This window comes from Pangasianodon hypophthalmus, chromosome 9 (assembly GCF_027358585.1).
Source record: "Pangasianodon hypophthalmus isolate fPanHyp1 chromosome 9, fPanHyp1.pri, whole genome shotgun sequence".
NCBI lineage: Eukaryota > Metazoa > Chordata > Actinopteri > Siluriformes > Pangasiidae > Pangasianodon > Pangasianodon hypophthalmus.
The window spans coordinates 18946828-18974396 of record NC_069718.1 but is presented as its reverse complement, the minus strand read 5'-3'; the positions used below and the strand labels follow the sequence as shown (position 1 = coordinate 18974396).

Genomic DNA, 27569 nt, shown 5'->3' with positions numbered 1-27569 from the left:
TGCAGACCGAGGTGTACTTCATGGCAACGGTATTCCCTAATGGTAGTGGCCTCTTTCAGCAGGATAATGCACCCTGCCACACTGCAAAAAATGTTCAAGAATGGATTGAGGAACATGACAAAGAGTTCAAGGTGTTGACATGTCCTCCAAATTGCCCAGATCTCAATCCGATCGAGCATCTGTGGGGTGTGATGGACAAACAAGTCTGATCCATAGAGGATCCACCTTGCAACTTAGAGGACTTAAAGGATTTTTCCTTAATCACTACTTTCTAGATATGAAGTATTCTGTATATTAATTTTGTTAAAATATTATGATATATGTACAAAAAATATGTACCAAAAATATTATTGACATCATTTTTGACAGACTTTAAGTTCACCATTCCAAGCATAGTGTAGTAAGTTCCAGGTGCAATGACTCACCTGTTAAATCCAACCTTAGGCTACTGAGGGCAATTACACCCAGCAGTTGAGGTTATGGGGGAGGTTCAGAGACAGCACACAATGCCACATATCCTGCAGAGACATAGAGAACAGCAATACATACCTGCCTGTTCTTTAGTGCATGTAATGTTTTTTTTTTATGGTGTTTTTTTTTTTTTTTAAAAATCTTGTGTCAAAAGTTGCACTTGTGAAATCTCACAGGCAAGTCTTGAAGATAATGAAAACTATGAAGCCATCATTGATGCAGTCAACAGTGTCAGCAGATATGGTATGTACATTTTAATTCAATGTTAACACTACTAACCAGCCACTCATCTTCTACTCGTCAAACGCTACCACGCGCTGAATTATATATAGTTGAAAAAGGATCCATTATGTGACATCTTTTCTTCAGGAAAAAGTAGTAGTGTATCTCCATTCATCCTACAAGGCCTCTTGCCCAACTCCACGGAGAAGTACTTCATCTATAATGGTTCGCTCACATCTCCTCCTTGCCATGAGACTGTGGAGTGGATTATCTTTAAAAACACAGTGGCCATCTCTGAAGCGCAGGTGAGATCACTTTACTACGCCAAGGCAAATCGCAATGTTTGACATTCCCTTACAACCTGAAATGTCTCTGTTTACTTGAGGTTTTGGTATTTGATACTCTGACTTTCACATTAGCACTAAATGCTAATGTGTTTGAACTTTTTAAAAACCAGTTCTGAATGTGACATTACTGTGTCTTACGTTCAAAAGTACACTGTCATTACCGGGTATAGGAGTGGGTGAGGGTAGGATTACCAAGATCAAAAGGATGTAAATAGTTGAAGCCTCTTTCTTTCTGCTGTGTGTCATTTAAACCTCGGGCTATTTCCCTTAAGTAATGTACAAGTAGACACATGACATTACTGAATGAGACGAAACTGAAGGCTTGAAAGCTTTTGCAAGAAAAAAGTAAAGTACGGGTGGGTCCTATCCTATTCAAAACAACACATAATAGCAGACAGCGATGCACTTTGTCTCAGACACATTAAATCTCGGGCAGACTGGACGTTTGAGTAAAGTTGAATATAGAATAAGTCAGTGTTCAGGCATGTCAAGTCAGGCAGGGTCTTGTCCAAGCAAACAGACAGGATTGTGCGTTTCTGCTACTAAAATAATTATTCTGGTTGTTTATTTTATTTATTTATTTTTTTTAAATTCACTGGAACATATTCCTGGATCCAACCATGTAAACATGAAAAAAAAAAAGTCTTGTTCTTGACGTATCTCTTAGATCTGAAAAATAATGATAAAGCAGCAATTTAACAACAGGTTATTTAAATTTAAGATTTGTTTTGTGAGCTGTCGGAGTGGTGTGGTAAAAAATAAAACTTCCAGGTATTTTGTGGTTCACCGCAGAAACAGATTTGAAATCACGTTCTATCACTGCAGGCTGTGAAAATCATTTAATCCCCCCTGTGAAGAAAAGATCTGTTATTAGGCTTTAGAAAATCATTTGGTGCCTTGTAAGCTATTTGTTGATAATTCAAGCCAAAAAAAGGTTTTCGTCAAAACAGACGCTACTTGTTTAACTGCGGTTCTATGAACACCATATACAGTAACTGCCTTGGGTGGCAAGTGTCATGAGAATCACCTGGATACCTTGTGCGTGAGAACACGCATGCTGAAACCTTTTAGCAAAGTCACAAAGTGATTTATGATTTAGTTTTGCAACAAATAAGAAGGTATGTATGAGATGAGAAGAAGAAAGGGAAAGATAGCTGTGTCAAAGGTATTTATTGCAAATACTATGTCATACGTCATCTGCAAACTGTATGGACATTAATGACATTTGATAAAAGACTGCCTCATGTCTCATCTCTCAGACTTTTGTACTCAGTAGCCACAGACCTGAGTTTATGCTATGAATGTTTGTGTGCTGTTTTGCCACTGCAGTTGGAGATGTTCTGTGAGGTGATGACAATGCAGCAGGCCGGCTATGTGATGCTGATGGACTACCTGCAGAATAACTACAGAGAGCAGCAACCTCAGTTCATGGGCCAGGTCTATTCTTCATACACCGGCACTGAAGAGATCCTCACACCCAGTATGTACACACACCCACACACACTGACACATACTCATACTCAGAAACATACTGGGCTCTCAGCTTTGAACAAACATATAAAAAAATATAAGCAGAATTTTCCATTGAGGAGTCTGATTAAAAACGTCAAACCAAGTGCAATTAAAGATGGCTCCTTTTTTGAAAGTAAGCCTGCGCTTTAGGCTTTAGGCTTTTCTCTAGGAAAAGAATGAACTCTGGCCTGTTTACAAGCAGTTATCTGTAATCTGTCATAGCCTTTTTGACTTTCTCTTATACTTTAAACTTTGACTGAACGAGTGTATTAAGTGTGCGTTGCAGTGCAATATTTTTATCAGATTTAATGATGGTATTATGTCATTATTCTTGCCAGTAAATGTATTTTCGGTGTAAGCTCTTTACTGGAAGACTGAATGCAGTTGCTAATACTCTGATATAGTTTGCTTGAACACTGTGGAGTATTGTCCTGTTAACCTCATTGAAATAATAAGTGCTTAATTTGATTATGTTGGTGGCTATGATGTGGCATTGTCTGTTCCCAGTTCCCAGAGGACAAGAACCATTGTTAATATGACAGTGCTATGCTTTAGATGTCTTTTTTTAGCTTTTCAAAAAAAAAGAAAAACTTCATTGAACATGTATATGATGAACATGAAGCTGTAGCTCTACTGTCAAACATCATGTATGATTTCTCTCAAGTAGATATAATATTAAAGGTTTAATGCTTTAGCAAGAGAATTTGCTCTTTTTGCAAGCACTTGAGCTAGCAGGCTGTATACACAGACCTAAGGCCTAAGTCCAGCACAGCAGGAATTATGGACACATTCTGTCCTCTCTCTTTGGACGGTGCATCTGTATCAGTGTGAGAAAACTCAGCGCCCTCCACTTCCCACTCTCTAAGTAATGTGGTTTGTCTCCTACTCTTTAACATCTCTCTGTATGTGTGTCTCTCGGTAGACATTTGTGTTGCCAGGTAACTGTCTCTGAGTTTGCCCTTTATGCCTGCATAGGTCTGACGTCTTCTCATTATTGATGGGAGTTTGAATTATTCAATCCCCACCAAGCTGCCAAGAATTTTATCTTTGTATTTTTTTTAAATGACAGTCCGTTCTTGGATAATGATAAAACGGCCTTTTATTATTTACAGTGAAGGTTGTGTGTGTTTTGAGGGAGTGTAGCGTTTTTACATTTTGCTATACAGTTTGCTATATATTATGCCCTATACATTTATATTATCAGTAGCAAATTAAAAATTTTGCAGTGAAAATGTTGCATTTTCTTTAGATGGCCTTGTAATAACAGTAAATTGTACTTTGAAAGTGATCTATTGTGTGGCCACATTCTGCCCTCTGGTGTTCAAATGGATCAGTTAGTACTTATTATATATTCATTTCTCAAATTTTGCAAGGCTTGATTGAGTGAATGACTTATCAAAGCATAGTATGCTCAGCAGCTTTGCTAAAAACTAACAAAATTAGCATTTTAGTCTGTGCAGTTGGTATACCAGACTAATCTGCTTTAATCTGTTCCCATCAGTGTGTCTGAGTGCTGTTTTTTTTAGAGGTGTTCAGTCTCAGATGCTGAGCACAGATGGTGAAGAATGCCCTCCATGCTAAGGTCACCATGTGCTAGGACCAACAGTGTGTGAACGAGAGAAATGAATGTACAAAAAAAACACCTCCTGTTTTCATGCATCTGTTAAAGTGACATTATGTTGAAATGAAATACATAGTGAAAAATAATTTATCAATAATTTATTAGCCTGAGACCCATATTATTTTTGATAAACACCCATAGAAAACATAGTGGCTAAGCCAAAACAGTTCTACATAATATTGCTTTTATAGACTATTTCTAAATATGGTTTGTGAGAGTGTGTGTGCTGGTCTTTTGCAGTTTGTAGCTCAGAGCCAGAGAATGTGCAGGCATATCCATACAACTACACAGGTCTGCTAGTGATGTGGGAGAGGCCGCGGGCTGTGTATGATGCAAACATAGAGAAATACTCAGTTACCTACCGGCAGGCACAAGGAGATGATCCGCCTACGCTTGAGTACCTTACTGACGGAGACCAGGATGTGGTACAATACATTACATAAATTAATTTAAACTAATTAAACTATACATGAATTAAACTATACTATACTATTACACTATACATTAAACAAATGAATGTATTTAACGAAAAGTACACAGTCTGAAACTTATACTATTTATACACTTAAACTATATTACCAATGATACTACACACAAGGGTTGTCTTTCTGTTACATCAGAACAAAAGTACACTATATAGCCAAAAGTATGTGGACAGCTGAACAATCATGCCTATATTTGCTTGTTGAACATTCCATTCCAGATTTAGTCCCCATAATAATCTCTACTTTTCTGGGAAGGCTTTCTATGAGATTTTGGAATGTGATTGTGGGGATTTGCTCATTCAGCCTCAAGAGCATTAGTGAGGTCGAGCGAGGAGGCCTGGCACTCAGTCAGTATGCCAGTTCATCCCAAAGGTGTTCCGTGATGTTGAGGTCAGGACTATGTGCAGGCCACTCATGTTTTTCCACACCACCTATATCTCTGTGGAGCTCGCTTTGTGCACAGAGGCATTGTCATGCTGGAACAGGTTTGGGCTCCTTAGTTCCAGTGAAATCTCAATGCTACAGTATACAAAGACATTCTATACAGCTATGCGCTTCCAACTTTTGGGACAGTTTGGGCAACAGTTTGGGGAAGAGCCACATATGGGTGTGATGGTCAGGCGTCCACATACTTTTGGCCATATATTGTATTTAGGACAATGTAATACGGATAATTTTGCATTATAGTCTGAAGTGTTGAATATAAACATAGTTCCAGTGGTTTTACAGGCATTATTTTCCATGTTAAAAGTCTACAGATGGACATGCTGTATTTATGTCTTCTTTGTTTTTGTCACAGGGAGCCATCATCCAGGACCTAGAGGCCAACACCAGCTATGTGGTGCAGGTGGTGGCTGTGTGCACTAATGGTCTGTATGGGCGTCAGAGTGATCAGCTGATAGTGGACATACCCGTGATTGACCCTGGTAAGAGCATCCACACCCGTCGCTCTCGTCTCTATTGAGACTGAGTTTGCATACGGTAGTGTTCTGAAAACTAGCAAAAACCACAGATGTGTGCAGATGCTCCATACTGCCAATCATTTCCCTTATAGTATATAATGGTATTAGGGACCAGTATAAAGATCAGTGCTAGTTAACATTTAAAGTTCCATGTTTTAAATGACAATCACCTTGTTGATTTAACCACAGCATTGTACTGTATTTTGATACTGGGAGGTAGAGGTATACTCGAGCCTTTTCAGTAATGCCTGACCCTGAGGGAATTCTGACAGTCATTGTTTTTGTTCGCACCTGAATATGATAAATCCTAACATACTAAGTTGGTTCTATTTCCCAAAATATAAACCAATTTGTAATTGTAACTACTGTGACCCTGACCAGGTGAAAGGTGAATGAATGAGCATGGTAAATGTGTTGTACATCGCCACATGAACACCATACACGCTCTCATGTTAATGAACATGGCATTTGTTTGTCTTGCAAGCTCATATCTGACTGCCCACTCCTGCCCTCATGAAAGTAAAAGCCACCTGCTCCTGCTGTTTTTTTTGTAGTCCTGATGCACAACCTCTGCCAGTAGGCACATGTTAACCTTAACATTAATCTGAAGTACTTACTACATCACTATTATTTCCAGTGTCTCCAGACTATGTCTCCAGATTACAGTGTGCTTAATTACTGGGTTACTGAATCAAAAATCAAACTGAAAAATCAAAGTTTGATTCCCAGATTTCCCAATTATAAAAAGCAAGCACTTTTTCTACATTATATTGCACTAGTTCTTTAGTATTACTATTTAAATGCACAGTAACTATTAAGCTTGATCAATACAAACTGTGTCAAACTTTTAAAAAGCCATAGGCTTGTTTAGACTTACGCGGTTGTTGTTGTTGTTGTTGTTGTTGCTGTTTTACTGTTGTTGTTTTTATATTTTTAATGGTCCTTTGCTGATTTCTGTTATTCTGGGTTTTTTTTTAAATAGTTTTCTACTTGATTAAACTTTGCATTCCTTTTTAATCTATTTTAGAGTTGCTTTTGTTCCGCCTCTGTTTCTCTGTGCATTGCCATTTTCAGTGTCCTCAGAACCTTTGTATTTTATGTGCATACCCTGCCTAAGGTTTGCACAGTATGGTGTTTCTCTTCCATTTTTTTTCAGTGCATTCTTATGTGCTTTTCTATGCCTCCTATGCAGACCATGACTTGTCATTCATTATACAAGCATACCTTCATTTTTACAGAGACGGTTTAACATTCTCACAATTTTTGTCAATGCACTGAAATGTTGAGAATCTGTATCACTACTGTTTATAATAAACTAATCTGTATTGCATAAAAAATTCCATGCATCATATTTCTATGAATGTGTCTATGGATGAGTGTGTTCTCATTTTGCAAAACCATGCACTTTAATGTGAATAGCATTTTTTTCTTGTTCTTTTGCCATTACTATTGTAATTGCTAATCTGAGCATCCATTGAAGCATCCTTGTCTTTTAGTAGTAGATGCATATTCAGTACACACTTCACAAATAATTCTGATGCCTAAATCATAAAAAATGCTGGAATAATTTCTACCATTTTGTGTTAGTTGCTCTTACTCAGAAGGTAAGATGAGCAGTAGGAGCTTACCATTTCTCTGCTTGCTGTGTATGTGGAGCCATTCTGGTGCATGAGAGTGTCCAGTTTCCTTTGTGCCCTGGTGATTATCAACCTGTTATCTGCCATAGAATATCTTTTTTTACTGTTTGTTTTGCTGTGTGACCTGAAATGCTCAATTTTCTGGCCTGCAATACTTTCCTTTGCTTTTCTTCAATTATGTTACTTCAATTTGCAAATTCAACAAATTAAAATTGATACACACAAAACTTACATTTGACCCAGGTTTTTAAAATATGGATTATTAAGTCTCAAGTCATTTTGAACACTGAACAATCATCAGCATCTAATTCAGGAAAAAAATGATTTTGTGGAGTAGTGTGGAGAAGGGAACTCTCATAAACCAGTTTGTGAGCATGTATGCTTCACATATCCAGATGTATGAGGCTGATATTTGGTCATGAGCATAGTTTCATTTTTGCGAGTTAATGACCAAACTAAAAGCTTTCCAATTTGTATATATGCCTTTCCTTAAAATCTGTTTCTAAAGATCAAAATGAAGATGTAACTTTCTGTTTTACTGCTTGTTGATATATACAACAGTAGCTTGTCCATTGTCATAAAAAAATATTGGAGATGTTTTACTTACAGTTTTACATTCTAAGGATTTATTCTCAGTCACCTTGCATCTGTTGATTGAGGTGCGATAGGTCTACAAATACACAATATTGACACATTATTTTACTTTTGATTTTCTTTCAGAAACAGACCCTGACCCTGACCCCTTTGAATCTGATGAAGAGGTAACTAAAGAGCAATAGCTATAGTACAAAGCAGTAGTATAAATAAAGAGCAGTAGCTTAATTCAGGACTCTACTGAACACCTTACCCATCTCTTTTCTCTCTTTCTCAGGAGGACTATCTGAGCACCCCCTTGTGGGTCCAGCCTGACTCAAATCAGGCACCCTATCCGGTGCAAACCACTACAACCCGCCCCAGTTTTACTACAACTGAGCGCCATGTCCCTCCATTATTTGGCGAAAATACAACCCAAATACTTACTGAAAATCGTTATCAGGGTGTTTCTGTAAAACACACATCCCAACCTGCCACCATGACCCCTACTACTGCATTGACTACTGTCAGCTTTACTAAAACAAAACAGCCTGTTCCTCCAGTCTTCGATATTAAAACCACCCCAACATCCACCGAAAACCATTACCAGGACATTCCAGTTAAACAGACTACCCATTATACACCTATTAATACTTTCAAATTTACAACAGCAGAGCAGGCTGTTCCTCCAGTCTTTGATATTAAAACAACCCCAGCACCCACTGAAAACCGTGATCAAGACATTATAGAAAAACCCCCTGCCCAACCTACCACCATGACCCCTGCAACTAATTTTATCACAGATTTACTCACTTCTGAATCAGATTATAGCAGCGTGGCACCAAGTGTGGTCTCAGAAGACAGTGATCTCAGTGACAGCTCTGTGGGTCGTAGAGTAAAAATTAGTCCACATGACGCAGAAGCCACTTCAACCTCAGTGGCAGAGGAGGGGGAGTTCACTGACTCACATGGCTATGGGGAGAGCTCTATTACTGCTACAGATCCAGCTTCCTCCTTCCTCCCCACAGTGGTCCAAGTGCAAACTACAACTCCCACTGTGCCTCTCCTCACGACTACCACTTCCTCCAGTGGTGTTCTCTCACCAGAGTTCAATGGTGAGGACTCTCTCACTGCAACCCCTGTGTGTGACTCCCAGCTCTGCCTGCATGCTATTCCTGTGTCCATCCCCGCTAGCTCTATGTTGTTTGAGTCTGTGTCTACCCCAGACTGGGACATCCCGTATACTACACCGTCTGTCCCCCACTTCCTCTCCAGCCCTGCACTGTCCAGCTCTCCCTCCAGTTCTGTGTCTTATTGGGATGTGGAAACTGTCTCTAGTGGTGATGATGGTGATGATGGTGACATGTTGTCTGGGTCAGCCTCAGGCTTCACCCTGCGTAACAGTACTCTCCCCCTTCAAACATTACCCAACTTGACTGACTCTGAGCTTTCTGTTTGGTTCAACTCAGAGATTCCTAGCACTGTCTCTCCATCTCTGCAGCCATCGGGTGCCTTTTCTAGTGACTACTCTTCTTTCTTCACCTCCTCTCTCTCAGATAGTGTGTTGGAGTGGACTGATTTTTCTGTGGTACCGCTCACCATTGGGCAAAGTGGCGATGCCCCTTGCATCTCATCACATATTTCAAGTTCTATGTATTCCCAGTCTTTTTACCTAATGCCCTCCTCATCAGCAAGTGACATGTCTAGTGTAGTAGAGGGCCATTCATTTCAGTCTTTCTCTACTGTTGGTGCTGATGGGTTCAGTGCACCAAACTGGGGCCTATCTCCTCACATTGAGCCTTCTAGTGACCTGCAATTCTCTGTTACAGCCAGCATCAATGACATCAGTGAAAGTTCCCAGGTCCTGGGAGGCTCTGCTCCCTTGGAGCCCCCCACAGTGTTCCCAACCTCAATCCCCGAGGCTACCTCATTACTCACACACTCAGCTGATGGGTTTCTGGACAGCAGTGCCTCAGGCTGGGTGGTGGATCAAGATTGGGCTCAGAGCTCAGCTTCAGGAGATGGGAGTCCTGCTCCTTCCTCACCCAGTATCTTCCCCATTGAAGCACTAGCGGAGGAGCTGGAGTTGGAGGAACACTCTTCATCCTTCTATTTTGAGAGTGAGAATGTGACAGAGAGAGAGGGTACCATATTTGGTGTTTCCCTGCGCCCCAGCCCACCCTTGGCTCTGGGTGGTGTGGAGGAAGAAAATAGCGGATCAGGAGAGAGCCTCACAGATAATGAGACGTCCTCTGATTTCAGTATCCCAGAGCGTGCTGACAGAGACTCAAAGGAAGAACCAGTGGAAGGTAAAAATACCGCCATCTGCTAATCAACTCTCAAGGGGCTCCAGTGGATTAAAACCACTAGCAGAATCAACGTCTTTCTTAATATGGAATTTTTTTTGCCATAAACTTGTCTTGGCTGCAAAGTACAAATCCCCAGAAAAAGTATTACATAGTGGCGTATGAGTCAGGTATGGCTTTGGTATGGAGGTATGGAGGTTTTGTTAGCATTTCCATAACTAAGGACATCACATATACTGACTTGCTTTGTTCTACTGACCTAAAGAACTAGCCAAAATTCACATCTCAACCTGACAGTCCCACAGCCATCATCACATTGCTTATGTTAATCCCTAATTCACTTTTTTTTGTTCTGTGTGCTTTTTCTCCACAATACCCCCAAGCATGACCTTCCAGATGTCATTGTCTAAAAAACAGAAAGGCCTCTGATAATGTTTAAAGTACATTTTGTACCTCAGAGTTAAATGTTAAAAGTAATGGATTTGCAGCTTTTATCATTTTTAGCATTTTCAATCTTAATTTTCCCATTATTATACCTGCTGCGTTTTGGCCAAGACTCAAAATATCCACTGCTATTTATTCTGCTTCAGTGCTGCTGGTGAAATACACAAGCCATGCCAATGTTTGTCCAGTAGAGAGCAGTAGAAGTCCTGCTCTGACACATCAGTAGGCTACAGCTGGTGCCATTCTCTCTGTGTTCTACTGAAGGGGTCGTGCACTTTGTAGGTTAGGGTTAGGTCCTAATCTCTCAGTCTCTTCTAGGAGCCCATGAGCTGTGAACCAGCCTATTAATTCATGATTTTTGCAAATACTCTTCTAGTAAAAATATGTTACATGGTGATATAGTAATATGAATAATTATATAAAAAACAGGGTTATTGCAAGCATTTATTAGAAGTGTAAAATTCTGGGACTTTAATTCTGGTCTGGTCAGTGCTGTATACATATAAGAACTAATAGCTAATATAGCGACTAATAACCTCTGTGTTCTCAGATCATTTAATTTAAATTAAATCACATTTAGCTCAGCATAACATAATGCTTAATCATGATCAACATTGCTTAACATAAGTAAATCTGTAATATTCCTATTTATCTATCTTAATGTTCAGACTAGTATAGTATAGTATAGTATAGATATCTGTGAGTTAAAGAAACAGCTTATTTTGAATTAAACTACAAGGTAAGTCTTGTCTCTTGGTTTGTTTAGATTATAGGTACCTAATTGCATGCGCCATGCTCTATCACCTATTTGAAATAACTTTTTGGATTTGTCTTTATGGAATGCCTTGAATGACCTGCCTGGTTTAATAAATAAAAAAATTGTTTGTTTTAATGTGTTTGATATTGTTTCATTACATCATATCAGGCTTTACTTTCCCTTGCTTGTAGATGCCAGTAACAGTAGTCATGAGTCTTGGGTGGGTCTGGTGTCCAGTGTGGAGCATCAGAGGAAAGCTGTGGTTCCCCTGGCTGTGGTCTCGACCCTCACCTGCCTCTGCCTTATCATACTAATTGGCATTCTCATCTACTGGAGGTGAATTTTATATATGGGGCTGTAAGGCTTATTATGCATCCTACCATGTGCTGTATATGGAGAAATTGACAATGATCTATGACAAAAAAGATACATTTTGAAATGGAAAAGAGGATTTTAATTAAACAATAGTTACATAATTCAAAACAGTACAGCTACAGTAATTCAAAAAAGTATCATTCATGTATAAATTAAATTTGTGTTGAATATAATAAGCATATTTGATGTAGAATTTTATGCTATACATCTATATAGCAAGTCTAATGTCCTCCTAAAGACTGCTGTTGATGATCACCATCAATTTGTCATTATTCTATAATCATAAGTATGTGGGAGGGTTTTGAAACGGATGGGTGATGGTTAGTGTGGATGTTTAAGACGAGGTTTAATCCTGGTGACTTGTCCTCATTCCCATCCTAAACCATTCAGCAAAGATCCCAAACACAGATCACTGAAGGATGTGTATAAAGGTCACTTGAGAGTGGGGCTACGTGAATGACTTCAGTCTGAAATGTGTTTTTATGTGGATGGGAATGAGCGTGTCTGCAATGGGCACATGTCTGGCATGTAATGTGACATATGTTGTCTGTCGTATGGCTGACACTGTACACGTCTAGTGAGGTGGTGATGATATTTTGCTCCAAAATGACTGAGAACAATCCTAAACAATCCTAAACTTAACTTTTCTCTCTATTATGTTTCAACTGTGAAATAAGCAGTTTTACAATCCCATCAAGTACATGGTTTCGCTGTATAAACAGTTCAATTGCATGAGACTGTACATTTCCCTTCCTGCTGGAGCTCTTCAGTCCTCATCATATTGTTTGTGTTTGACTTGTGTTATTACACCATGGGGACTGGGTGAGATTAAGTCACTAATCTTGTAGCTGGTGATTAAATCTCCAAGATGCTGATCTGTTGTTTGTGGCTTTGTGCTGAAGAAAGGGCCTGTGATGATTATGTCTAAGAAGGCCTGAAGTGTGTGTGTCTTGTTGGCCCAGTGGGTGGTGGAATTGAGCAGTGTGTGGTATGTTCCACTCCTTATTCCTCTGCACTTACATGGTGTTCATTTGTGTTGTGGACAGATGCACACTTGAGGCAAGCATTGAGGACATCAAATGTCAGTGATTAATCTGGATAGACGTTATCCCCCTGTAATCCCTTCCAAGAAGTTGCTATTATGAGCAGTGATGTCCAAGTTAATCAGAATATCTGTTGGGTGGTTGTGATTCTGTTAAAGACTTTTTGTTGATTAGATTGAACATCTTTTTCTCATTTAAAGCATGTAATTCTTGGCTTACAGTGGCTTATAGATGGTGTCTAGTCCATAATAATGTTTTAAAAAATCAAGGCTTCTTGCCATAATGACTTTTTCATCACATTTAACTGAGCAAGTGTAGAGGCTAAAACAGCTATAAGATGCCAAATAGGAATCACTCACATATTTTTTTGTGTTTTGTTTTTAAATTGAGCCTTTCTTAGAACTATATTGATAAAGTATAATTTTTAGTTTGCTCTTAATGCTTTGTCCTATGCCATCAAACCCATAGCATCTTTTTTTTAAATTTCTGAAAAAATAAGACTAAATTGTAATACAAGACTAAAGAGTGGCTCGTGAATGCATTTTTATTATCGCCATCTTATCCTAAGATGTAATGTTTTTGCTAAGCAACTTTTTGTGCGCTGTCATTTTCTCCACAGGATGTGCTTTCAGACTGCTCATTTCTACATAGACGACAACACATCCCCTAGGGTTATCTCCTCCTCTCCTCCTCTGCTAAGTCACACAGGTAATTCTCGTTACACTCACCCTTTTGTAGATGGCAAATGCAGAGTGTGTGTTATGTGATCTCAGAGAATACAAGCAATAAAGACCATTTGTTGCTAAAGGCCATTTATTTCTCTCTGCCCCCCCAGATGAGCATGAAGCTCTTTCAGTGGAGCAATTTGTCCAACATGTTACAGAACTTCATGACACCAAGTCCTTCTGCAGAGAGTTTGAGGTATGTTCTCTGTTGCCTTCAACCTTGCACACAGAAAATTCCTCAGTCAGTTTCCTGTCTTGAGCATATGTATGTGTGAATATCTTTAAAAACAAAAACACATACACACTTTAATCGCTTTAGTTAATTCATGCCCACATGGCCTGCCCTATTCAGTCATGTATGAACTTTAATTGGAGGCAACTTTTTCAAAAGAATAATTAAGTCACAGAATTGTTTGTTTACTTGTGACTCTTATTCCAGTATTCCACTCAAATGCACACAAAAATACACGAGTACACATTGAAAGCTTAATTAGCATCAAAATTGAAACCACCCCCACTCCTGAGTTGTATTCACTTGCTCTTAATTAGATAATTAAAGTGGTTCAGGTAGGCTTTGATTTGAAATATTCGAGATTCCCAGTGCTTAATAGTGAGTTTCAGTAGTTACTGTCAGTAACTGTGCACTGTCAGAATACAGAACTCCACATTCTTGAGCCTGTTGTTGACCACGATAAGCACTGTAATATCATTGTATTTGTTTTTTCTTGTGTTTGTATGCTATTTTTAAACATGTACTTTGGAAACAATGCACATACCGATAGGTGACAAATTAAAGGAAAATGTGGTGCTCCTGTTATGCTGGCATGGTTTAGGTCCACTTCACTCCTTCACCCCTTAGACACCCCTTAGGGTCACTGCAAATCAATACAAAGTCATTCTGACTGCCTTTATTAGTAAATTCATTCATCATCATTTTACATTTTACATCATCAGTAACCTTTTTATCCAGGGTCATGGTGGGACCGGAGCTTATGCCAGGAACACTGGGCATAAGAATACACCCTGGCTGGGATGTCAGATGATCCAAGGGCACCATGCACACACACATTCACATCTAAAGGCATAACTTAGACAATCCACATACATGCATCTTTTTGGGATGTTAAGGGGAAAATGCAAAACCCAACGGAAACTCACATAGACATGGGGAAAACATGTGAAACATGTTCCTATGATGAAACATTTCTATCCTGGTGTTAGTGGTCTCTTCCAGGATGACAATGTCCCCACAGTGCACCAGGTCTCACTGAATGGTCTGATGAGTAAGAAAATGATGTACATGATGTACTATTGTCTTCACAGTCACCAGACATTAACCCAATTTAGCATGTATGGGAGATTTTGGAGTGATGTGTTACCGCCCTCCACCACTATCATCAAAACATCATCTTCTTCTGGAAGAATGGTGTTCACCTCTGCAGTACAATTCCAGAGACTTGTCGAATCTACCCCACAGTACACTGAAGCTGTTCTATAGGCTTGTGTTGGCCCAAAACCTGTTGTTTTTTCCTTTATTTTGTCACCTGTCTTTGTGTATACTATATAAATATGATCACCAAATTGTGTGTAACATGCATATTTTATAATAAGAACATAGACACCACAGCCTTAAGTTATAGACTATAACATTCTGAATGTCCTCACTATCTCATTCTCAAAACTCAACTTTTAAATGATTTAAACGGTTTGGATGTGAATTCAAATGGACTTGGCTATGTTTCCTGTACATGTTTAAATTTGTTTGTGCTGGTAGTTAACATTAATGTGACATTATTACTAAACAGTCCTCAGCTAAGATTTTTAAGGAGTAATCTATTAAGGTGCTACTCTACTGCATAACGTTCTGTTGATATTGAGGACACTGACAACACTTTGGAGTTGGTTTTCCACCAGCACAGACCCACACAGTGCATGAGGCATGTTATGAAAATGTTCTGCTTGTGCTTTTTTGCTATATTGTTTGCCATGTATTTATGCACTGTGTGTCATGGAATTTCATTGCTATGCTTTGTGCATTCTCACTCCCCTGATTAGATATTGAAAGAGTATTTTGAGGTAAGCCACATCTCCCTTTTGATTTGATTTGATTTGATTTGACTGCATTTGATATCGCTCTAGCATGTGTTGTTTGGTTGTTTGCTTCACACATTCCCTGATTTGTACCTATTTTGGGATAGACAGCAACCGTGGTTATGTTTCGCTATGACACAGAATGCACTGGACAGAGTGTGTTACAATGTGTGTATGTGTGTGTTTATTTGTAGGAGATTCAGGCATGCACTGTGGATCTGGAAACTACAACAGACAGCTCCATTCACCCAGATAACAAGAGCAAGAACCGATATGTCAACATTTTAGCCTGTATGCGAAACTGAAAGCACCACAAATAGCAATGCTCATAGCACATGATATTCTCTGTGTAAACAGTCCAGTTTAAATATTTTACGCCTATTTACATAAATGTTTCCTTGCACACAGGCAGGAATAATTTCAAAAACACAGTACATGAGGACTAATGTGTAGCTGCATTTATTTCAGATGACCACAGTAGAGTTAGACTCTCACCTGATAAAGATGGAAAGAGTGAAGGGGACTATATCAATGCCAACTATGTGGATGTGAGTATTTCTTCCTGGTCAGAGATGCTACAGGTACATCATAGCATCAATGTGCTGTAGTTTCAGTCAGTGAGAGATAATATCAGGAGAAATGGCTGCTACATAAAGGGAACATAATATTATTTCACTTGACATGAACCATAGTGGGCTGGCTTGAGCTCAGCTTCAGTCATTTGCCATAATCTCATACCAAAGTGTGAAGCCCAATTTCTCGAATACAGAGCAGATTGCTTTTATTATACTACCATCAAATGGCTTATATTACACTGATCTCATCTCTTTCCTCTCTCTCTCTCTGGCTCTCTTTTGCCCACCCAGGGTTTTAATAAACCGAGAGCCTACATAGCAGCTCAGGGCCCTCTGAAGTCGAGCACTGTGGACTTCTGGAGGATGGTGTGGGAGCAGAATGTTGGCATAATTGTCATGATCACAAATCTGGTGGAGAAAGGCAGAGTGAGCCATCTTGTACTGTCTCTAAATCCTTCTTCTGATGATCTCTAACATGTCAGTGTGTTCGCCACTGACACTGTCTGTTTACACAGCTCCCGTGTCAGACCTTTTACAAGCACCATCATCACCACACTAATGACATATTGATTTTAATAATGAGTCATGCTTTTGGTAAATTAATGTTTTTCCTTGTGATAATGATTATTTTGTTTCTTAGAGAAAATGTGACCAGTACTGGCCTTTGGAGAGCCAAGAATTATATGGCCATTTCCTTGTGACTGTTAAGAGCACTAAGGTCATGGCTTACTACACCCAAAGAACCTTCACCATACGAAACACACATGTAAAGAAGGTATGATCATGCAAAATATTTCCCAAACCTTCCATACTTTTTGTTCTAGCCATAGGTAACTATTTGCTTTGTATTTCCTGTTTTGAATTGAGTTGTTTTTTTCTCCCTTTTCTTACCATTGCCATTCTGTTGCTCTCACTTCTCCTAGGGTTCTCAGAAAGGTCGTGCTAATGAGAGGACAGTAGTGCAGTACCACTACACACAGTGGCCAGATATGGGTGTGCCTGAGTGTGTCTTGCCTGTACTTGCGTTTATCCGCAAGTCTTCTAGAGCCTGGACTGAGGACATGGGGCCCATAGTGGTACACTGCAGGTAGGCCTGGAAACATAGCATCAGAACTAAACTATAGATCTCATCTCAAACTAGATTTTTTTTTTAGTTTTCACACATTTTTTATTCTTTTATTCAATATAGCAAATGAAAAGACTTGAATATAATTATAACACATATCAAGCTATTTAACATTTGGCAGGTGGAAAATAAAACACTAAAAAAAAACAGGGAGCATGTGGTGTATTGTATTAAATATGTAATGTTTTAGATTCTTTAAATATTTTTTTTTCCTATAAATAAAATAACTTATTCAAAGAAAGAAGATTAGATTATGTTTAACTTATCTGTGCATATGTGCGTCTTGAGTTTTGACTTAAATAAGGATAGTAAATAATAATTCAATAATTCAATAAATAATCAAGTAGTATATAGTAACCATGAAAAAAATGCAGATGTTAAAACAAATCAACCATTAATTTTTCACATCCAAAACATAATCGTTGAATTTTTTTTTCTATTCCAGGTCTTTTATTAAACATATTAAACAGTGGCCCAGTGCAACCCCATAGTGCAATAAAAATATCACTCTCTACTTGCCTAGGATTCCACACCATCACTGGTTTTCCTGACGTCAATCACTCAGGCTACTGACCGCACTGATGTAGCAGTTAAACTGGCATTAGAAAAATCATAAGAGTTTCAATTCCCTGTGCCTGCATTTGTTAAATATTAAAAATATCACATTAAAAATTACATAAACACATAAAAATATTAACCATCACAGCTTGAAGATTCTCTCTCTATTAATCAAAACCTGTTTCAGAAAAGGTTTTTTTTTTTGAGTGCTTCTCCTTGGCACTAGCAAACAATGACTCTTTTTGGTATCCTTTGATGATGCTTCTTTTCCATATGTCGTTAATTGTAGCCGTGTTTGTATTTAAATAAGCATGCACACAGAGGTTACACCCAATTGGTATTTATTAGGCTTCATTACGTACACTTGAGTGTAAAAGCTGCCTACACACATTTGATTAATTACAGGTTTATTGTACAAATGAGATTTCTAAATTGGATGCATTGAAGACCCTTGGTTTCTAAGGTTAATCTCATATAAAAGTTTCAATAAATGTTCATAATGTTATGAAAGGGAAATATTGTTAGTGGATATTGAAAAAACTTTCATCAGGTAATAAAGTAAATGTATGTTGAAAAAGTTTAATTAAGATGAAATGAAAGAGTTGGAGACTATTATACAGCTTATTTGCTGTGAGGCTGCTGTCTACAGCAATATTCTTTCAGGGAGGTCTATAATTCCCCAAACCACACACCCAGTTCACAATATAGGCTATATACATACCATCGTCAGGCTGCTGTGGATGTGTCCAAACCACAGCACTAGTATTACAGTCTTGATTCCTCTTATACTTGTGACTTATTTATCTATTAATCTTCTGTTCTGATAATGCATGTGTATAGTGCTGGTGTGGGGCGAACAGGCACCTACATTGTCCTGGACAGCATGATGAAGCAGATAAAAGAGCAGGGTCTGGTGAACATCATAGGCTTTCTCAAACACATCCGCACTCAGAGGAACTACCTGGTGCAGACTGAGGTAAGAGATCAAGGCTTCAATGTGCTAATGACTGCCAATGGAAAGAATTACACTTAAGAACATTCACTCACTGACCACTTTATTAGGAACACCTGTACACCTGCTCATTCGTGCAATTATCAGCCAATCGTGGGAAAACATCTGCTGAATTTCCAATCTTCAGCTGTCCTGTTTTGGTGATTTTGTGCCCACTATAGCCTCAGATTGCTGTTCTTGGCTGACAGGAGACGTCTCAAGGTTTCATGTGTTGTGCATTCTGAGATGCTTTTCTGCTCATCACGGATGTAAAGAGTGATTATTTGAGTTACTTTAGCCTACTTATCAGGTCAAATCAGTCTCCTCTGACCTCTCTCATCAGCAAGGCATTTCCACAGAGCTGCTGCTCACTGGATGTTTTTTGTTTTTCATGCCATTCTAAACTGTAGAGACTGTAGCATGTGAAAATCCCAGAAGATCAGCTGTTTCTGAAATCCTTAAACCAGCCCATCTGGCACTAACAACCATGCTACAGTCAGGATCACTGCAGTCACATTTATTTCCCATTCCGATGTTTAATGTGAATATTAACTGAAGCTTTTCACCCGTATCTGCATGATTTTATGCATTGCACTGCTGCCACATGATTGACTATATAATTGCTTGAATGAGCAGGTGTATAGGTGTTCCTATTGCAAGTCTATGTTCTATACTGCTTTTTGTTCATGTATAATCATAAAATCAATTACAGTTAGTAAAAATTTGCTAAACTAACAAAGAATGGCATGTTAACTGAATCTACACCACACACGGTCATGCAAACACTCAGTTTTGTGTCAGTTAGTCTGGTATTCCTCCACACTTGCAGGAGCAGTACATCTTCATCCATGATGCACTGGTGGAAGCAATCCTAAGTAGAGAGACAGACGTACCCACTAGCCGTGTTCATAGTTATGTTAATGACCTGCTCACCACCGGTCCTTCATGCACAACGTGCCTGGAAAAGCAGTTTAAGGTATGAAGACATCCAAGCAACTGAGGTGGGAAAAGTATCCAAATTCTTTGCTCAGAAGTACAATTTCTTCATTTACTAATACACAGCTTCACATTTTAAATTAGAAAAAACTCTCGAAATTTCCTAAATGTATGTAAGTGTATGTACAAGAAAGATATCTGCCTCAAATCACACACTCATTTTAGTTACTGATGGTAAAATATTGTACCTAAGGCTGACTAACAACTAACAACATATCTCTCATATGTTAACTAGCTGAATGATAGTAGCTAACTGTGAAATTACAAACTGCTGTGATCAATATAAAGCACAGTGAGAGATATTAGGTCCCATTCTTACTGTCACATCTGGTAAAGTATTAAGTGAAAGGAAAACTCAGCTACAGATACTTAAAAACCACACTCAAGCACAGTAACAAATTAATTGTTGGAAGTAAACCTTCCACCTCTGCTGAGCAAGTTCAGTCAAACAGAGGGGAATAGAGAGAAATGAGTGTTATATGGGTGTGATTTCTGACTATTTTACCGGTTTATCCGTGGATAGATGGATAGATGCCTTTTTTTTTTGCAGCTGGTGAGTCAGCCCAGTACCAAGCAGGGTGATTTCACTGCTGCTTTAAAAGACTGCAACAAAGACAAGAACAGGAGCTCCTTATTGATACCTGGTGAGTTCCCAGAACTGTACAACATCCATCACTGAGGTACTGTGATTATGGAAAGGTATAACATGAAGTCATGAGTCTAGGCTCCTAATCTTCTTGTGATATTGTTGTTCCACTTGCTGTATTGGTGTATAACTAAATCTGATTGTAGTATCAGTTCAAAGCAAATGAGATTTTCTAATCAGTAAGAAACATACACTGATCAGCCATAACATTAAATCCACTTGCCTATTATTGTGTAAGTCCCCCTTGTGCCTCAAAACAGCTCTGACCCATCGAGGCATGGACTCCACAAGACCTCTGAAGGTGTGCTGTGGTATCTGGCAGCAAGACATTAGCAGCAGATCCTATAAGTCCTGTAAGTAGCAAGGTGGAGCCTCTATGGATTAGACTTGTTTGTCCAGCACGTCCCACAGATGCTCGATTGGATTGAGATCTGGGGAATTTGGAGGCCAAGTCAACACCTTGAACACTTTGTCATATTCCTCAAACCATTCCTGAACAATTTTTGCAGTGTGGCGGGGCGCATTATCCTGCTGAAAGAGGCCACTGCCATTGGGGAATACCGTTGCCATGAAGAGGTGTACTTGGTCTGCAGCACTGTTTAGGTAGGTGGTATGGGTCAAAGTAACATCCACATGAAGGCCAGGATCCAAAGTTTCCCAGCAGAACATTACCCAGAGCATCACGCTGCCTCTGCAGGCTTGCCTTCTTCCCATAGTGCATCCTGGTGCCATCTCTTCCATGGGTAAGCAATGCACACTCACCCGGCCGACCACATGATGTAAAAGAAAACGTGATTCATCAGACCAGGCCACCTTCTTCCATTGCTCCATGTTCCAGTTCTGATGCTCATGTGCCCATTGTAGGCGCTTTCAGCGGTGGACAGGGGTCAGCATGGGCACTCTGACTGGTCTGCAGCTACGCAGCCCCATACACAGCAAGCTGCGATACGTTGTGTGTTCTGACACCTTTCTGTCAAAGCCAGCATTAACCTTTTCAGCAATTTGTGCTACAGTAGCTCTTCTGTGGGATTGGATCAGACGGGCTAGCCTTCACTCCCCATGTGCATCAGTGAGCCCTGGGCACCCATGACACTTTTGCTGGTTCACCGGTTGTCCTTCCTTGGACCACTTTTGGTAGGTACTAACCACTGCATACTGGGAACACCCCACAAGACCTGCCATTTTGGAGATACTATAACCCAGTCATCTAGCCATCAGAAAGTGGCCTTTGTCAAAGTCACTTAGATCTTTACGCTTTCCCATTTTTCCTGCTTCCAACACATCAACTTTGAGAACTGACTGTTCACTTGCTGCCTGATATATCCCACCCCTTGACAGGTGCCACTGCAATGAGATAATCAACGTTATTCACTTCAACTCTGGTTTTAATGTTATGGCTAATCGGTGTATAATGTAACTGCAGTAGTAACCCAGTGTAATGGTGCTTGGTGTGTTTTAGTGGATAGATGCAGAGTGTGTTTGTCCACACCATCAGAAGAGACCTCAGACTACATCAATGCTTCTTATATTATGGTGAGCCATTGATACAATTATAATAATTTCACAGCTTAAATTCTGAGTGATGTTTGTGTTTTTTTATTCCATCTGGAGGCTGTTTATTAAGGTTAAATACATATTAAGGGAGAAGTAAAATTCTAAAGTGCAATGTTATTATCCAGAATATCAGTCCACATTGAATAAAATTTTTAAACAACAAAGTTACAATTAAAATTTTGTAAGAACATTACATCTATGTTTTGAAAACACTTTCTTTTGTGAAACATATTTTATATTTGTGTTCCCTGTATGTTGGGGATTTTGTTACAGGGATATCAACACAGCAATGAGTACATCATTACCCAGAATCCTCTGCCAAGTACAGTGAAGGACTTCTGGAGGATGATTTGGGACCACAATGTCCAAGTCATCGTCTCACTGCCTGATGGCACCAGCCTGGTAAGTTACCTCTTCCTTCTTTAAGACTCCATTATTATTAATTCTGTTATTATTTATTCATCTATGACACGTTTTTCTTCTTAGTGTTCACAAGCAAAAAATTACAGTGCTCATAGTTCATAGAGTGGCAGCACAGTGGCACAGTGGGTAGTGTTGGTGCCTCATAGTTCCAGTGTCCCTGGTTTGATCCTGAGCTTAGATTAACAAATGTCTGTTTCACTTGTCCTCCTAGTTTCTCTGGGTTCTCTGGTTTCCTCCTTCCTCCCAAAAACATGCCAGTAGGTGGGTTGGTGACCTATAGGCAAGAGTGTGCATGATGCCCTGCAATGCAATGGTGTCCCATCCAGAATGTATTCTCACCACATGCCCAGTGTTCCTGGCTTAGGCTCTGGATTCACCATGATCCTGACCAGGATAAAGCACTTACTAAAGATGAATGACAGAACAGTTCAAAGCCTTAATAATTGAAATTTGATGGCACAGCAAATATATATTATATGTTATATATTACATATATCAGGAAATTAATAGAGAACAAATGATGTGTTTACTGACTAGAAATAGTAATGTAGAAACATATGATTTTGGAGTCTACCAATTTCTCTCAATCAGCTCAATTAAGTACCTCAAATAATTATAATTAGGTGATAATGTAATAATTGTGACAGGCCTAATTACAGCAAAAGCTATAGTATAGTCACAAATATTATCCCAGATAAGAAAAATCCAACTACCTGATCTATGTGATCCAGCTGCAAACCATGTTTTCCTAACACACAGTAGTCCAGATGGAGACAAATAGTCATTGAAATTCAACATTGCAGGTGTTCTCTTAAGGTCCTAGGTATTAATTCAACACTGGGGATTTTGCTGTGCAGTTGCTGTTTGTTCTCTCACTTAGATCTCTCTTTCTATGTCTCTCTATCTCTCTGTGCTCTCAGACAGAGGAGACAGAACCGGTGATGTTCTGGCCCAGAAGAGACCAGTCTATTAGCTGTAAAATGTTCACAGTGTCCTTAAGAGAGGAGGAGCATGTGTGTCTGTCTAATGAGGAGATGCTGATTGTACAGGATTATATCCTAGAAGCTTCTCAGGTAAATCTGTCAGTTTGTCTTTCATACTTACACACAGCCAGAGACCTGACCTCATGAGGTACCTAAAGAAGAGTCACTGTCGCTCTTAATAATTGTCTGTGGTAGGTTTATAATCATGAATACATAAGAATACAACCTCTTGTCTCAATCCCCATGAAGGTTTCTGAACAGACGAGATGTGCATCGGGACCTGGAACAATAAAGTCCAAAACAAAAAGGGTGTGATTAAAAAAAAAAAAACAGTCCCATGCACATCTCTAGTTGAGAATAATTATGAACTTGAATTATGTAGCTGAGGTTGAGGAACTGCCAGAGCCAGAATTAACAGACCATGCTCACAGTGTCAGTGTTTTCCAATGTATCCATGGTCATATCTTTCATTTCACAGAAATAAACCCATGCCCACTTTGGGTTTAAATCCAAATGCGATACAGATACTGCTATTTGGAGCACTAAACAGTTACGGATAGTGTAATTGCGTTACACCCTTACTCTGTGAGCATTCAGATGATCTATATATTCTGTCAGGGTTGTCACTATTAGAGAACATGTACCACATGTATCAGCACTCATTATGAATATGGCTGCAGGCTGGTGCCAGATAACTGTGGAGTTCGTTTAGAGAAGCACATGGCTGCTGAAAAGACTGAGAGTTGAGCCTCGTAAACACTGAGCATGTCTCAGCCGAACACATCTGTTCTCTCTCGCAGACCTCACACCTCTCCATCTGCACATGCAATTACTGCAGCAGACATACCACACATGCTCACTTTTTACTGTCCAACACACACACACAGTGTTCTGATCTTCTTCTTCTCTGTCTGTCTGTCTCTGTGTTTGAAGGATGACTACATTCTGGAAGTGAGGCATTACCGCGCTCCTCGCTGGCCAAACCCAGACAGTCCAATCAGCAAGACTTTTGAGCTTATCAGTGTAATTCGAGGGGAGCAGGTCACTAAAGAGGGGCCCATGGTTGTACATGATGAGTATGTTCTCACTTTATCTTTGCTGTTATATTTACTTTTATAGGATGGGATGGAACTAAGCAAAATTGCGTTCTCTTCTAATGCACTGCTGTACAAGTTTTACTTTTTTTTGTCATTATATCTATTGCAAATCATTAGTTGTTCTTAATTTCAGGTTCTAATCGTGTGAGTGAAATACAGATAAAGCTAAAAAAAAGCATGAGTGCTGTCTATCAAGCAGGTCTAAAATTAGATTTCCCCACAGTATATATTACTGGCTTATTATTAGATGTTAGTTGATTATTAGATATTTTGATCAAAATATAATTAGCACAGGTCTTACAAATGTGCAAAAATCATGTCAGGTGTTATATGAATGGATTTTAAAAATTATACCACATCTCACACCAAAAAGTATAGATTATATGCATGTTTCACCTTCATGCTGATTCTAATATGCACATTCAACCCAAGTTTCAATGAAATCAAAATGGTTTTGATTCATTTTATCTTCATTTTATCATCAAATTAAAATAATGGATATGAGATTTGCTTTCAGTTTTCAGCTAAAGGATGCATTGCTTTTCAAATGATCTACCTGAAAAAGTACTTTTATCATAAAAAACAAATCGTATCATATATTTACACTCTGACAGTCAGGCAAGTGGCTTCATGTCCAAGGCTCTGCACTAGTTACTGGAAGGTTAGGAGTTTAAATTCCCGGAGTGCCAGGGGTTGGTGCTTGAGCAAAGCCTTTAACCTTTTAAAACTGAAACTGAAGTAAAATGAAATGCCTGTGCATGCCTGCACATGATCCCCTTTACTTGTACGTTGTGTAAATAAACAAGTGATTTGTGAGGCCTGATAAAACATCATGGACAACCCTGGTACATTCTGAATATCATTACTCATTTTCTGTTGTTGTCACAGCTGTATAATTAATAAGCCAATCTAAACCCCAAAGATAAAAAGCCTGTGTATTGTGCTGTGTGTGCAGTTATGGTGGTGTGACGGCTGGGACGTTCTGTGCCCTCTATACGCTGCTCCAGCAGCTGGAGGCTGAAGGCTCTGTGGATGTTTACCTGGTGGCCAAGATGACCAACCTGATGAGGCCTGGGATCTTCACCGACATTGTGCGCTTTGCTTTTAATCCATTAGAACAAATGAATCTTAATCAATTTTATCATTACAGCAGCATGTGCTACATTGAGCAGAAACAAATGGAAAACAGTTCTGTCTTGATTTCTTTGACAGGAACAGTACCAGTTCCTCTACAAAGCCATTTTGAGTCTGGTCGGCACCCAAGAAGATGAAAAAGCCCTCCAGTCCGCCAAAAACACCACCACATTCCCAGGAGGCACTGCAAGTGCCGCAGACAGTCTGGAATCCCTGGTGTAACCATAGCAATGTGTGTATGCAGCTCTCACAGATCTTTTCCCTGCTGCTCCTTTTTTTTTACCTGATCACATCCCACATGCACACGAGCTCACCAAACACAGTGCCACCCTGGAACTTGACATGTGCCTTTGTGCATTCATTACAAATCTGATTCAGTTTATTCTTAGACTTATATAGTCTATGGCTCGTCTTTGTACTAACATCTTACTAATTTTTCAAAGGAATTTCATATTTATTGGCATTTCAGCTCCTTGAAAGGGCAAAGTCACTTGTTAATAAGGCTTATTTTTAGAGCATAGATTGTAGCAAACAAGAGCCACATTGTTTTTTTTTTTACATAATGTAAATACAAAGACTGTGGCTTTTTCAGTCACACTTTTCAAACAAGAAAATTAAATAATATTCTAATTTGTAAATATTATAGCAACCAAGTCTATGGACCAAATTTCTATTTATATGGCTAGATTTTTATATTTTACTACTGTTAAGGCTGTAGTGCTTTACACTGTATGTATGAACACACTCAAATAATATAGAGAAAATGTTATTCTAATATTTCTGTAGTCTCACAGTTACACTGTCACTGATTTAACATGAACAATACTCACACTCTAGCTGCACATAGAAACTGTTTCTTCTGTATGTAGGATTAAACAAAACTAAAATAAAGTTTTGTTTTAAACATTAGTTTATGAATTTATTATTCTCATGTTCCATTTTTACCTTCTTTTTCGTATTTGCTGTGGTAAAACATACAAATTTGCCTAAAGTTTAAATTAATGAGCATGTTTACAGCTCATGTTCTAAAACATTCTATACCACAGTGCTGTTGAATGATTCTGATTGGTCAGTAGATGTTGATTAATTTTCCGTAACAGCAGCTATGACAGTAGTTCCAGCTGCAAGGCAAGTCACAGCTTTATATTAATGGGCTTGATTTAATACATTACTGCTTATATAGTAACAACTTTAGCATATTGCTGTGGTACAAGAGGAATAAAACATGAGGTCATGTTACTGTCGGAAAATAATCAGCTTTGGGATGGTAACAGTAACTCCAACTTGCACCAGCATGCTGCATTGTGTTTTATTTCTTATATGATGTGTTAAGCAATTGCTTGTTTTTCTTTAAGTGTTTCTCTCAAAATCAATAATGCTTCTATTTCATAAAGCTGAACACTACATTTGCCCTCAGGGCAAACCTGGCTTGATTACAGCATCAAGGCATTAAGTTGTTTGGTATGTGCCACACTTCAATTCACTTCCACTGAAACCATCATTAAGGTCAACTTAGTATTCATGGTTCAATCAGCATCATATGGTCCTTCATCACTGCAGCTCTGACTTAGCCCAATAATTTATAGCCCTCTCTAACCATACGCATTATTACAACACACTCCTTAAAGGGCCTCTAAGCAACTACTCAATGCATACTTAAACAAATATATAAGGGGCATCTTTAAAATAAGCAGCTACTGCATAAAGATTTGTGTTATTGCTTTGGTGTCAAAGATGACAAGTATAGTATAATCCATCTGAAGAATGGTTTCTCCATAATTATTTCTGTGTTAATCCGGTCTAAGATGCAAAGGGCTATGCGCCTAAGCAGGGAAATATAGGTCAGATGGCCAGACATCGTCTTGACCACACAGTGCATTGTTGCCTTAATTTGCATTTTGGACTTTTTAGTAAG

General features: G+C 38.9%; 1 protein-coding gene across 4 annotated transcripts in view; it reads left to right on the top strand.

Moving 5' to 3' along the window:
• ptprz1a (protein tyrosine phosphatase receptor type Z1a) overlaps window positions 1-26563 on the top strand; it is a 51774-nt gene extending 25211 nt beyond the window's left edge. Inside the window, exons 6-31 of one of the 4 annotated variants that reach the window (XM_026919206.3) lie at window positions 648-714; window positions 841-998; window positions 2370-2520; window positions 4414-4598; window positions 5458-5584; window positions 7978-8018; window positions 8129-8945; window positions 9660-10139; window positions 11529-11673; window positions 13375-13463; window positions 13591-13676; window positions 15536-15556; window positions 15766-15862; window positions 16040-16119; window positions 16438-16572; window positions 16787-16921; window positions 17070-17233; window positions 18671-18806; window positions 19651-19797; window positions 20368-20461; window positions 21923-21996; window positions 22291-22419; window positions 23361-23513; window positions 24357-24499; window positions 25476-25611; window positions 25733-26563. In XM_026919206.3, the coding sequence (XP_026775007.3) occupies window positions 648-714; window positions 841-998; window positions 2370-2520; window positions 4414-4598; window positions 5458-5584; window positions 7978-8018; window positions 8129-8945; window positions 9660-10139; window positions 11529-11673; window positions 13375-13463; window positions 13591-13676; window positions 15536-15556; window positions 15766-15862; window positions 16040-16119; window positions 16438-16572; window positions 16787-16921; window positions 17070-17233; window positions 18671-18806; window positions 19651-19797; window positions 20368-20461; window positions 21923-21996; window positions 22291-22419; window positions 23361-23513; window positions 24357-24499; window positions 25476-25611; window positions 25733-25876 (4134 nt within the window). In that variant the 3' untranslated portion in view covers window positions 25877-26563. Of the gene's footprint in view, window positions 1-647; window positions 715-840; window positions 999-2369; window positions 2521-4413; window positions 4599-5457; window positions 5585-7977; window positions 8019-8128; window positions 10140-11528; window positions 11674-13374; window positions 13464-13590; window positions 13677-15535; window positions 15557-15765; window positions 15863-16039; window positions 16120-16437; window positions 16573-16786; window positions 16922-17069; window positions 17234-18670; window positions 18807-19650; window positions 19798-20367; window positions 20462-21922; window positions 21997-22290; window positions 22420-23360; window positions 23514-24356; window positions 24500-25475; window positions 25612-25732 lie in introns of all 4 variants that reach the window. The other 3 variants (XM_026919204.3, XM_026919207.3, XM_026919205.3) reach the window with 3 other exon arrangements.
• The last annotated feature ends 1006 nt before the right edge of the window (window positions 26564-27569 follow it).